Source organism: Mastigoproctus giganteus, chromosome 3 (genome assembly GCF_048544385.1).
Source record: "Mastigoproctus giganteus isolate SK-2022 chromosome 3, ASM4854438v1, whole genome shotgun sequence".
Lineage (NCBI taxonomy): Eukaryota > Metazoa > Arthropoda > Arachnida > Uropygi > Thelyphonidae > Mastigoproctus > Mastigoproctus giganteus.
In genome coordinates this window covers 10,883,888-10,898,031 of record NC_143577.1, presented here as the reverse complement: position 1 = coordinate 10,898,031, position 14,144 = coordinate 10,883,888, and the positions used below count along the sequence as shown (strand labels likewise).

Here is a 14,144-nt window from a genome sequence, read left to right as displayed (position 1 = left end):
TTTTCATTTTCTTTACGTAGGAACGTATCCCTATTCTGGCCATAGTATTTTTACCTCTGAAAACGAAGTTTCGCTTAACGAAGTAATTTCGTGGAACGCATCCTATTCGTTATTCGAGGTATGCCTGTATATATGAAATGTTTTTTCCACTAACATTAGGCAGTGAAATTTGCAAGTTAACTAACTATATAATAATGACAGATAAGATGAATCTGAAATACTTCTTACTATGCTACTTCCATTAATAAAGCCAACAGAATTATTTGTTTGAATAGTCAAAATGAAAATATTTGTTCAATGCTTGAAAACTGCATCATGATACACATGTACATCATGGGGTTTTTAATCTATTTGGAGGGGGAACTCGCCTAAATTTAGAACAATTTTCTTCCGATTTGACAGAAGAAAAACCAAATTTTTTGCCAAGCAACCTTTGCCAGTAGTTGACTAATTCAGCTGCCACAGTAAGAAGAAAGCCCAAAAATATCTCTGCTCTCCCCAATCCAGATTGACTCAATTCTATAGTTTGATTCTGGGTCAAAAAGGTCACCAGAAAATCCAATAGTAAAAGTGTTAAGATATTTGTAAATTTTGTAAGATATTTGTGCATGCATACACATATCTTATGAAAAGTATCTCCATGATGCTAATTATTAAGGATTTGTAAATGTAAATTTAGCTTTAAGTACAAAGTTTCAAAATATTATTTCACTCTTTAACTAGACAATTACCCCAATAAACTATACACAAACTTGTTCTTTGGGGAAGAATAAACTTACCTAACCCATTAGAGGGAAGAAAAAAAAAATGCACACAATTTATCAAAATGCATATGAACATCAAATGAAATTCAGAACTCCATTATATTCTCTTCTCTTCTTCTGGTGCTGTGCAGAAGACAGTAATGGCATGGAGAATTAAATATACAGAGAATTATATACAAAATTAGTATACAGCACTACTGTAGCCAACTGCTGGAACAGGGCTATTCCTTTGGAAAGTAACAGTTGTAATTACCTATATGAAATAAAGGTTTACATAAGATGCTGATAGCATTTTAGTAAGTTACTTGCACTTGTGTAATAATTTACAATACCAACATAACCTTACAATGATTGTCACTGAAACATGAAATAAAATGTACATTTTGTTTTCATGTACCATGAAACACTGAATTCTTCGCTGGCTGCTCTGGCCAAGCAAGTCATAATGAATAATAACCAGGATCACCTTACAACTGCTGTGAATTTGTTTCCTGGTGCTTCATTGATTTCTTTGTTGCTCTAAAGTTCTTATTTAGAGTGCCAAATAAATTTATTATTCTAATAATCTTGAATTTAGGATAAATATTCTTAAAATTCAAAATTTATCAAGAATAAATTTTCTAAAATATAAAATAATTCCCAATTCTATAATTAAAATTAAGGAATTGTTTCAAGATTTAAATTAAAAGTAGTTATAACACAGTTCAAAAAACAGTAAAAGTCTAGTTGTAACACAGTTCAAAAAACAGTAAAAATCAGACTTATTAAACTCAAATTAATAAAACAAAATTTAAGAATTCAGATCAATGTAAAGTGGAAAACATCTTCCTGTATCTCAAAGAAATATTTTTTTTATATCACAGGAAAGATATATATAAAAACTTCAATATGAGTTTGACTGTCCCATTTCCTTTAAGTTTGCATTTCCCTTGGGGTGTACTAATTATTAGATATTATGACTGTTTCAGCCTCCACAGCAATGAACACCGAATCATTCTATTATAAATGAATTTAAAACATAAGATTTAATATACAGGTTTGTTCTTCACTGGAAGACAGTCAGCAATGAGATAGAATATTCCTGCAAAAAATGAAATACAAATGACAGAATTATTAAAAATATACAACCATCAATAATTTTAAAGATGGTCATCTAAATACAATAATACCCAGTTAGTAACAATTTGTTTTAATGCAACATCTTGAAAATTTATTTATTTTTAACAAATAAAAAAATTAAAGTTAAAAACATTAAAATAAATATGAATCTGAAGAATTTCAGAGCTAACAGGCTTCAAAAAAATATTGGTTTTAAGAATGCTAAACTGCCAAATCCTTTCTCATGTACAGCATTCTAATCATTTCTATATGGCAAATAAAATTATAAATATGAGTTCAACTCATTTATAACAAGCACAGTTATAAGAGATTTCGGGTATTGTGAGCAAACAGAAGAGTTGATTGGAAAATGTATTTTATGAGTAACATTTCATGGTTAAAGTGATCACGATATTTAAGAGCTTCAAAAACAAATCTTTAAGCCATTAACAACAAGCAGTGGCCAAACTTCCATATGAGGGACTAAGATCTATTACTGCTTTACCTGTTTATGACATTAGCAATTTATAATCCTTTTAACGACTCTCAGAACCTTAGTATGCTACCACAAAGAGAATAATCCTCGTTCCAGTAGCATACTGGAAATCCCCAAGACCCCACATGATAGGGGTGCCAAAGGCCTACGGGGTGGGGGTAAGATAATTCCCCTACATGCTGTGGGTGCACATCTGTATTGAGCTTTTTGTTCTTTCCCCAATCTCAATCCTCTTTTGTATCTCTTCCCTATTGTTATGGATTCTCAGAAGACCTATACATAGAAATACCCGGCAAACAAACATTTTCTGTATCAGTTTGAAACATTCAGCTTTCAAATTCAGTGCAACTGTGTGTGAACATGTGTTTAAAACTTGGAAGAAACACCTAGAATTTTTAAAAACAATTTTGCTTCTATAGTTTGTTTTGTTGTGCTGCATTAAATTCATTTTTTTTTTTTTTTAACCTTGAAATGGCAAGGGACAAAATAAAAATTGACAATCAGCAAGAACATAAATTATTTATGACTTAGAGAATGAAACAAGCAATGCATCCATTTATAAAACATTATGACTGAATTCATCAACTGTGTCAACCACTTGGAAAAAATTGGGAAAGCATTACTAGTACTCTTGAAAAAAAAAAAAAAAAAAAAAAAACATTATTGCAAAAAAGTGGTGTATAAAAGTGATCTGGCTCTTGATTTGATTTACACTGAAAATAAATTTATTCATATTAATGTCCCTCTACCAAAAAGCTGAAAAATTGGCTCAACTTGGATATGCAGATTTTGTTTGCAATAATGGGAGTCTTGACATTCAAATAAAGAAACAGTATTATTTATGGTGAGATATGTGGCAAATCGGGTGATGTAAACAAGAAGCAAGTAATGACTGGATTGAAAATGTGTGGCCAGATATAAGAAAAGGTTTCTGCAAAAGTAACATTTTTAATTGCTGGCAAATCCAGTGTGTTTTATAGACTGCCCCCCCCACGACTCAAGTTTAAAGGTGAAAAGTGCACAGGCAGAAAATTATCTGAAGAGTTCTGATTTGTTCAAATATGAGTTGAGTTGAAAAAAAAAAAAAAAAAAAAAAAACCCTCTTAATAGGCAAATCCAAGATGTTTTAAAAACATAAAAATCTTCCAGTAATACACTGGAAGATTTTTATAATGTGAGTGATCACTGAATTATGACCACCTACCTAATACTTCGTAGGGCCTCCTTTTGCTCTCAGTACAGCAGCCATCTGACATGGCATTGATTCAACAAGATGTTGGAAGCATTCGGGAGGTATGGCCAACCAATCTGCATGTAATGCAGGTATGGAGGTGATTGGTATATCCAGATGCCTGATATGCCTTTCTATAGTGTCCCACAAGTGCTCTATGGGATTGATATCGGTGGAGTCTGGAGGTCAATCAATATGCTGAAAGTCAGAACTGTGTTCCTCAAACCATTCTTGCACAAGTGCCCGATGGCTTGGTGCACTATCATCTTGGAAGACACCCTTGCCATTCAGGAAAAAGTGTAACATAGCAGGGTGTACACAGTCAGCAAGCAGAGACCACAGATACATTGTTCCACATGCATCAGGGGTCCAAGTTCCTGCCAGTGAAACATGCCCCACACCATACTACTACCTCCACCGACCTACACTTTTGATACTACCATGCATGATGGATCAAGAGCCTCATGTTACTGAGGCCAAATCCGTACATGGCCATCCAGGTGTGGAGTAAATAACATGACTCATCCGACCAGCACACCTCCTTCCAGTCTTCTGACGTCCAACTTGCATGCTCTTTGCACCAGGTGAGTCTTATGCCGATGAACCTTGGTTAGGAGAGGATGCTGTAGAGGTCGTCTGCTGGTATAGCTCATACGTGCGAGCATGCGATGCACGGTCATGCCAGATATTGTTCCGGGTTAGCCCGTGTTGTATTGGATAGTCAACTCTTCAAAAGTGCTGCACCTGTTCGAGTCGTTGGACCCAGCACTCACCTCTAACATCAATGTTTCACTGACCTTTGCAGTTTTTCTGTCGGGTCGTTGTTTGACCATTCTGACGAAAGTCCTGGTATACGTTAACAACGGCGGCTCCCGAACACCCCATCAGTTCAGCAATTTTTTGGGAAATCAAGGCACCACCTCATCGAGCACCGACAATCTGTCCTTTATCAAAGTCCAATAAATCCTTCCTTTTACTCATCATGTTTGGAATTTTACTACCTACTGAACCATTGACACCATATCTATGCTACGTAGGTCGACTAACTCCGCACTCTCATACCTCACGTGGTTAATGGGTCACATTCAGTTTTCATATGGGTGGCCATGATTCAGTGATCACTCAGTGTATGCTAAGCTAATGAAAAAGCCTAGATGGCATCATCCATTTTTAAAGAGATTAGAAAAAAAAAAGATAGGAAAATTTTACTGATTTTAAACAACCGTCCATCAACATCACATTCCATTCCATTCTTCTCAATCTAACCAACATCAAACTTGTATTTTTTACCATTGAAAATTCTACCACTTATGGATCAAGGTATTATTTAAATAACATTTTAGAAACCTTTTAATACTGGAAACTATGGAATCCACTGAAAGAAAGGTGGGGGATTCAAAATTTCAGTCCTTGATGCCATCCAACTGCTGGTTCCATTAAACCTGTTTCGTGTTATCATAAAATAAGTAAAAAAATAAATATATATACTGAATCTCTAGGAATTGCCTTATTCTACCAAAAGGATTATAATGTGCCTTAGATAACTATATTCTTTTAGTTTTTTGGAACTGGTTTTTTTTTTAAACTACAAACATTTGAGTATCAATTCCTAGAATTATTTGCTAGAGAAAAATGAATATATGAACATGTATAACCCATTATACTAAAGCTGAATTCAATAAATTATAAAATTCATACATTTTAACTTAAAGCAATTTCTTGATCAGCCACAAAAGGCTATATCCATAAAAAAAAGTGCATGCCACAAAATTAATTCTGTTGATAAAACAGAATTAAAAAAATATCCACTGAACCAAATAATTTTTAAGCAGGTCAGCTCAACAAAACATTAATATTTTCTTACCTTAAAATGATGCAACTGACAACTACATAAATTCTTCTGTTTACTAATTCTTTGCATTGAAATGCATTGCATCCGTGGACCAACAAATGCTAATTTTAAGGAACTGCAAAATGCAATTCTCAGCTTAGCTTAACATTAAGACACACCATTTTCTTTTTCAACTTCGTTATTAATGTTTGGATCCTTTTCTCTTCCTGGGTATTCCCATTCTCTAATCTAAAAAATCATGTAAATGCCGATTTTAGAATATAACAAAGGGAAAAATTCTTTCAAAAAATAAATAAACTATCATAAAATTAAACTGCTGCATTAGAAAAATTCATCATTTTTATCCTTAAAAGATATTTAAATTTAAATATTTCATAAATGAAATATTTAAATAACCTTTTTCAAACAAGCAATAGATGTAATTTGTGTAGATGTACTTGTCAATTATAATGGTGTAGATGCTATTTCTTATTCTGCTATTTAAACCAACCAATACTACTCATCCTTTGTTATTAGTTTCTATTGTTCTATATCAACTAACTTTTTTCTTTTGAGCCTTTAACTAGGTCATATGCACAGATAAAATTCATCGCCCAAATTTCCATCTGAAATTTTGTTGGACTACTGGGTAATGCTTCCTAGCCAATTAAACTTTCTTCCAGACTAAGTCTATACCTTCCTTACTTTGCATCTTACTTTCTGGATAGATTAATTTATAATTCATTTAGCTGAAAACTCCTGTATTCCTCCTCTTGATTTCTGTGATACCTAGTATTCAGATATATCGATCTAATTCTTCTGCCAATAATGGTGTAGATGCTTCTTTATAAGTTCAAGTTCTAATACTGATGGTTGTTTAAGTAGCATATTTTGTATTATGTGTCCTAGTTCCTTTTTTTTTTTTTTTTTTTTTTATGAGAACCCCAAACACGAGAGGTATTAAACCTATAGTACTTAGTACCGTGCTTGGGTTGGAGGTTGAGAAGACGAAAGAAGATATTTGTTGATATTGGACTTGAACTTCTGTAGATTGTAATTTTCAGGAAATACGTATGAAGGAAGGTTGTTCCAGAAAACGGCAGTTGAATGAATAAATGAGGAAGATGAAAAGTTGGTTCTGTGGGTTTGAAGTTGGACAGTAAATGGATGTTGGCTGGTGGCGGCACGTGTTCGGACTGTTTTGAAAGAGAGAGCGGGAATTATAGAAGCCAATTCAGAAGAACAGTGCCCATGGAAGTATCTGTAGAAGAGGCATGCAGCAGAAACAGTGCGTCTACGAGACAGCGAGTGGAGAGACTCTGTTAGAGATGAATCATTAATTAACCGAACTGCCCTCTTCTGAATGGAATCAAGAAGCCTGAGAGAGGTTTTGGGGGCACCACCCCAGATGTGGGAACAATATTCCATGGCAGGGCGGATTTGCGATTTATACAGAGTGAGCAGCTGTTTGGGAGAAAAGTAACGCCGAGAGCGAAAGAGAAAACCAAGTTTTTTAGATGCAGAGGAAGCAATATTTGTAATGTGCTTGTGCCAAGAGAGATTAGAAGTCAGGGTAATCCCCAAAAGAGATATATCATTTTGCCTAGAAATCGGAGTGTCACTAAAGATAAGCATAGGAGCAGAAGAATCCTTTTTGCGAGATATAAGACAAGATTGAGTTTTAGAAGGGTTGAAATCAACTAAGTTGTCTTTGCCCCACTGGAGAATTACCTGAAGATCGGCATTTAAGGAATTGGCAGCAGATTTTCGAGAACTTAAAGCTGATTGAGCTGGACAAGGTTTCTCAAAATGGAAAGTGGAATGCAATGTGCTATCATCGGCAAAACTATGGATAGGATTTCCAGTCAATGGAAGAAGGTCATTGATATACAAGAGGAAAAGAGTGGGGGAAAGAACTGAACCTTGGGGGATACCGGCATTAGTGGAGAAGTTAGAAGACAGAGAGCCATCTACCATCACCCTCAGTGAGCGATCAGAGAGAAAACTGGATAACCAATTACTAAAAACAGTTGGCAAACCATAAGATGGAAGCTTGTTTAGAAGACCTTTATGCCAAAAACGATCAAAAGCCTTTGAGATGTCAAGAGCAACTACTTGTGTTTCACCGAACCTTTCCATTGAATTAGTCCATAAATGGGTAACATAAGCCAGAATATCACCAGTGGATCGACACTGACGGAATCCATACTGGCGATCGTTGATCAGACGGAAAGTTTCTAGGTAGTTTAAGAGTTGGCGGTTAATTGATTTCTCCATTACTTTAGAAAGAGTAGAAGTAATTGCAATGGGACGATAATTGGATGGGAGGGATTTGTCACCCTTTTTAGGAACTGGCTGGATATGAGCAAATTTCCAAGCAGAAGGAAAAACACCTTTGGAATAAGAAAGTGAAAAAAGGCGGCAAAGAATAGGAGTAAGTTCAGGAGCACAGGTTTTGAGAACAAGTGGAGAAATACCATCAGGACCTGGAGCTTTCTTAGCATCAAGATTCATCAAAATCCTTCTGATATCCTTTTGACGGAAGACCACAGGAGGCATTGAATGGAGAGTGTTAGGAATGGTGGGAGGTGTTTTACCAAGATCATTAATACATGAGCTCAAAGAAAAATGGGATGCTAGCAGGTCAGCTTTATCCTTGGCTGAAGTGACAACAGAACCATCTGGTTTGGACAGAGGTGGGAGCAGAGATGGGCAAAAGTTGCGGCCAATAGCTTTGGCAAGAGACCAGAATGCTCGGCTACCATTAGGGCAAGAAGCAAGTTTTCTACTCTTAGCCTGTTCAAACTCTAGTTTGGACTGATTAATAACTGCTTTACAATTGTTGCGAGCTTTGGTGTAGGCAGAAAATGAAACTGAAGAATTAGAAACAAGCCAATTATGATATGCAACGTTCTTCTCTTGGACAGCCTTAGCACATTTATTGGAAAACCAAGGTTTAGATAAAGGACGAGATTTTAAAGTGGAGTGTGGGATAAAGGATTCCATTCCTGCAAGAATAATTTCACTGACACGATCTGAGCAAACGTTGACATCAGAAGTTTTGAAACAGTAATCAGACCAAGGAAAAGAAGAAAAGAAGTCTCGCAGGTCATCCCATTTTGCATTCTTGTAATGCCAAACAATATGAGGTTGGGAATAGCCATGAGATAAAGGTTCCATTGGAGAAGAGGCAATCACCAAGTTGTGATCTGAAGTGCCTAAAGGACCTCTCACTTCAACCTTGTACTTAGAAGGGTTGTTTGTGAGAAAAAGATCAAGCGTATTGGCTGTATGATTAGGATTGTCCGGTATTCTTGTAGGTAAATGAACAATCTGTGCTAGGTCATTAGTAATTGCAAAAGCCTCAGCATCTCGACCTGCTGGGTCGGTGTGACTAGAAAACGGAAGCCAGCTGGAGTTGTGAACGTTAAAATCACCAGGGAAAATTACCTCACTGTTAGGAAAGTTGGACTGGAGAAAGTCAAGTTGCAAAGAGAGGAAGTCAAAGAGCTCCAAGTGATTAGTGGAGTTGGGAGAACGGTAGAGACAACAGATGAATTTTACACAATGAGGTAGAGAGATTTTAAGCCAGAGAAGATCAAAGAGAGGAGATTCCAAATTGCCAAGTCTCTGACAGGGAATATCAGAACGGACATATGCACAAGTACCACCTTTGAGGCGAAAGGAATCATACAGCAAATAATTTGGACATCTGAGATGAGCAGTAGTTGAATCAACTGATAACTGAGATTCAGTCAGAAAAAGTACTTGGGGTTTGGAAGACTGCAAGTGGAAATGGACATCGTTGAGATTAGAATTGAGACCACGTATATTTGTGAAATGAATTAGGAAGTCCTTGGGAGGTTTAGATCTTTTCGCAGATAAGCTTGCTCTATTATTTTGACAATTCATGGTGTATTCAATAGTAAGAAAAAGTGGGTGGGACATGCTGTATGAAGTAATGAAATTTTTGGATATGGCGTACATGTGGTAAGAATATACCCAGATCCTTGACATAACGTGGCCTCGACAATGCTCCCCGCATACACACTACTCGGACTCCCTCCAGTCACTATCTGGCAGAGTAGAGGTAGCAAGATTATACACTAGCTGATCCGGAAGCTTCCTAGAGAGTTACCAATAGGTTCAGTCCGGTGTACTAACTAGCGGCCGGCCTGCGAACACCGTTTTAAAGCTGTACCCTCGAAATGTAAGGAATATTGGATCTCGCCACGACATTCATCATAACCTCAAAAATCATCAATCATACTGCATGATGGAAGAGATAGGGAAGGGTTGGCCGGAACTTAGCTCTAGAGACTAAACATGGGTTCCACCACTTCAAGCCTCCAATAAGCAAAGTGGTGGTATTTCACCGGTTGATGAGAGTCATCTACCACCTAGTACTGCCTGGTAACATAGAGGGGCGGCGTTCCTCCATGTGGTGTGGGCGCCACACCTCGACCCCTGCTTACGTTGGTTCACACCTGGGTGGTCACCCACCATGTACTTGTGCATGAAGGTTATACCCAGGATTACTAACAGTCCCACCATCGTGAAGGTGCAAGCAGAGGATTTGGCTGTCATAGACCGTCCGGACTTCGCCGAAATTGGGTCCACTTTGACTTGAGTGTCACCCGAATATCAGTTCCATCAGCGTTTTAGACTCACAGGTAGCAAGAACAGCTTGTCTGGCATATCTGAGAGAATGTCTGTGACAGCCTCAAGGACCAAGCCTCAAGGACCAAACCTCAAGGACCTCAAGGACCTAGACAAACTCAGTGGTATCTTGTTAACATAGGCAGCATTCCAACCCATACAAAATCTCAACTGCTTTGTTCCACCATGATGTTAAAGTTTTTGCCTATTCTTACCTAAACCTATATTTATACAATACAGCCAGGCCTCGCATAACACGAGTTCGATTAACGCGATTTTCAGTTAACGCTATTTGAAAAATTATATCACTTTTCAACTTTCCAGTTAATGCAATCTTTTTTTTTTTTTTTTTATGCGATAGTTGAAAAAGATTTGAATCGCGCGTTAAGCGTACCGCGAGTCGTACGGGCAATAAACAAACGTTTGCCTGCTGCCTGCCTCAGTGTGTTCCATTAACCATCGGAAGAAGACGCGTTACTTGTTTGTCTCCTGCTAATAAAGACAATGCATGCTTGCATAAAAATTCAAATTTTTAAATGAGCCAGATGAAAATGTTACCGCGAAGGAGATAACGGTAAAAGAATTAGATGAAATCTTTCGTATCGCATAGAACCTCAAACAAAAGGTTTGAGGTTCTCTGAGATATTTATTTCCCCAGGGCCCAGAGAAGATTGTTGTCGGCTATCGGAAATTGACTGATGAAAAGAGAAAGTCAACACTGTTCAAATATTTCCGCAACAGTCATTTCTTCATTGTGTATTTTATATCAGAGGTTTCTAAACTTCCTCGGTTCACGGTGCCCTTAGTGTCTCAGTAATTTTTTAAGGCGCACCCAGACCAAAAGAAATACCTAACAGTTCCGTTCAGTAGTTGGGTCCAAACAACTTAATAAGAAATGCTGAAACTGTGAACTACCTCGAGCTAGTAGTTTGCGCGGTGTCCGACAGATGTCGAGTATCACTGTTTCCCTCGAAAATTTAAAATATTCCACTGTGCACAGTTTGGGAACCGCTGTTTTATGCAATAAACATTTAATTCCATAATTATTTTTATTATCTTTTACATTATATACAGTTAAAAAGTTATTTAAAAGGTATTTTTAAAATTCTTTATGGACATTCCAGAAGATTAAGGACCAATTATAATTTTTCCTATTGATTATTATATTCGATTAATGCGTTTCCGTTTTGTGCGATGCGCTCGCAGGATGCGTTAATCGAGGCCAGCCTGTATAGATATAACCTATAATTTATTCAATTTGATTTAATCCCATGTTGGCAAATCATTCTATTTCATTCAGTAGCCATATAGCTGATTTTCTATTAACAGATTACACCATGAGAAGGTGAAGTGCAGACACTGGATATGGACCTTGGTCATTTAACCACATGCCTAGGAAATGTGGAGTCTCCTCCTGATTAGATAATCCACAGATTTCAGGAGAGCCCCCTGGGACAAAATAAGAAATGAAATCTTAAATGTCAACTGGCAACCATTATTTAGGAGTCAAGACCCAGATATAATTCTGGATATGCTGTACAATAACTTATACCTAATTATCAAAAACTACACACCCATGAGCCATGCAAAGGCAAACACTAATAAATTTCCTATGTGGTTCACAAAAGAAATTATTCAATTACTCAGGAAAAAACAACAAATGTTCATAAATTTCAAAAACACCCAGAGACATGACATTTACACTCAGTTCTCCAATCTAAGAAGGCAAATAAAAAACAGTATCAATTTGGCCTACCGAAATCACTTAGCTAACCTACAAAATGCAATGCTAAACAGGCATGATATGGGTCCATTCTGGAAGCATTGGAAAATGGGTTATAAAAAACAAAAAAACATGAACAAAATGGAGAACATTCAATCAGATCAATTTGCAAATTTCTACAGTGAATTATATACTGAAAAAGCTGATCACAGCAGTAAGCTTGACAACACCTCTCCCTCATCATATTTCAGTGATACCCTGACACAATTTGAAGTCAATGCAGAGATTTTACTGAATACCATCAACAAATTTAAATTAAGTTATGACACAAAGACTGGCAGTTTCCCCATGGCACTCTGGAAACACTGCTTTGTTGTATTGCAACAACAACTTATACATCTGATCACGGCCATTTTCAATAAGGGATCACTCCCTAGTATATTAAAGGAAACCACAATCACGCCTCTTTTTAAAAAGGGGGCTAAAGACACACCTTCCTCTTATCGACCCATACACAAATCTAATCCCCTAAGCAAGATCATTGAGAACCTGCTTTACTCTCAACTCTGCTCCTTCTTGAAAAATAAATTCAGCCACATTCATCATGGCTTCCTAATGGGCAGATCAACTGTGACTAACCTTCTCTCCATTGAACATGACATAAAACTTAGCCTTGACAATAACAATCAGGTAGACATTATATACCTTGATCTACAGAAAGCCTTTGATTCAGTACCACATAAGTTGCTTTGCCTCAAATTAAAGAACACAGGTCTGTTAAGTAATGCCTTATCACTTATGTCTAACTTTCTTGAAAACAGGAAAAGCAGAGTTAATTTTGAAGGAAGATACTCCTCCACTTTCCATATACAAAGGGGAGTCCCTCAGGGTTCTCCTCTGGGGCCACTACTCTTTGCTGTATATATTAATGACATACAGGATTGTATGCAACATGTTGACATCAAAGTGCTCTCCTATGCAGACAACTTGAAAATATACAAAACCATCAAAACAACTCAAGACTGTGAATCACTGGAAATTGGACTAGACACCATCACCCGATGGATCACAAACAATGGTCTAACACTAAACTTAAACAAATGCTGCACCATGTCTGTCACAGACTATCATAAAAAACACAAGATTATTTATCCCTATAAAGCTAATAATCATGAGCTATCGAGAATACATGAGGTCTCAGATTTGGGAGTATGGTTTTCTGAGAAGGGAAACTTCAACACACATGTAAATAAAACTACAGCTAAGGCCTCCAAATCCCTTGGACTGGTTAAAAGAATCTGCTTTGATTTCACTAATGTACAGCTCATAAAAACAGCTTGCATAATGATCATCAACCCAATTCTAGAATATGCCTCTCAAATCTTGAATCCTCACACCAAAATTCTTATAAAACAACTGGAACGTATTCAGAAATCCATAGTCAGATTCCTGGTGTACAAATCTAGGTTGGAATTGAACACAAAATCCTACAATGAATGGTGCATTCACTTTGGGATTGTACCACTCTACCAAAGGAGAGCTGCGGCAGACTGCAAATTCCTAATGCATCTAGTGTCTGGCAAGCTCGATGCCCCCGAGCTGCTCTACCTCATCAACTTCAGCTGTCCTCCAAGAGTCTTGAGAAGACAAAATATGCTGGCACAAGAGCCATTCAGAACTGATCAACTCAGATTCCACTACTTCAACAGAACTGTAAAACTGCTGAACGACTCCAACATTGATATCCTATATGAAAACATTAATATCAAAAAAGAACTACAAAGGTTTTTCAATCAAACTAATAGAGAATAAAAATAAATGATTAATTTAATAATAACAACAATAATAATACTATAAAGATAGGTATACTTAGCCTTAACAAAAAAAAAAGAAAAGGAAAAAAGTAAAAAAAAAATCCTTTTTTTTTTTTTTTTGTTTACTTTTTCTTCAAGGAACTAAGTTAAGTTATAACAATTGTATAAAAAAGAAAAAAAGAAAAAAAAAAAAATTTTGGTATAACAATTAAGATTAATAACACAAAGCAATTAATTCAACTAATTAATGTGAACAATCAAGAAAAGAAAACAACATAATGCTTAGAAATACTAATTTCTCTGTTACCACAGCTTTGCTAAAATGCAAATGGTTTGTAACGCATGATATGCATTGTATATGTTGTAAATTGACTTTGTATATTGATACCTGACATTGTGTATAGATTGTAAATAGAAGGATTACTATATTTCTACGGTCAAATTCCTCCTCTGTAAGGCTTCGGCTGTTTTGGAGTAATAAAAAAAAAAAAAAAGATCAACCCATTTTATTAGTATCATTATTTTTCT

The 14,144-nt window shown here is 36.4% G+C and overlaps 1 protein-coding gene across 1 annotated transcript in view; it reads right to left on the bottom strand.

Annotated features, from left to right (window-relative positions):
• Positions 1–1,765: 1,765 nt before the first annotated feature.
• Hen1 (Hen1 methyltransferase) overlaps positions 1,766–14,144 on the bottom strand; it is a 58,190-nt gene continuing 45,811 nt past the window's right edge. Inside the window, exons 6-7 of the mRNA XM_090369905.1 lie at positions 5,454–5,669; positions 1,766–1,845 (exon numbers count right to left, since the gene is read on the bottom strand). Coding sequence (XP_090226031.1) covers positions 5,589–5,669 — 81 coding nt within the window. The 3' untranslated portion in view covers positions 1,766–1,845; positions 5,454–5,588. The remainder of the gene's footprint in view (positions 1,846–5,453; positions 5,670–14,144) is intronic.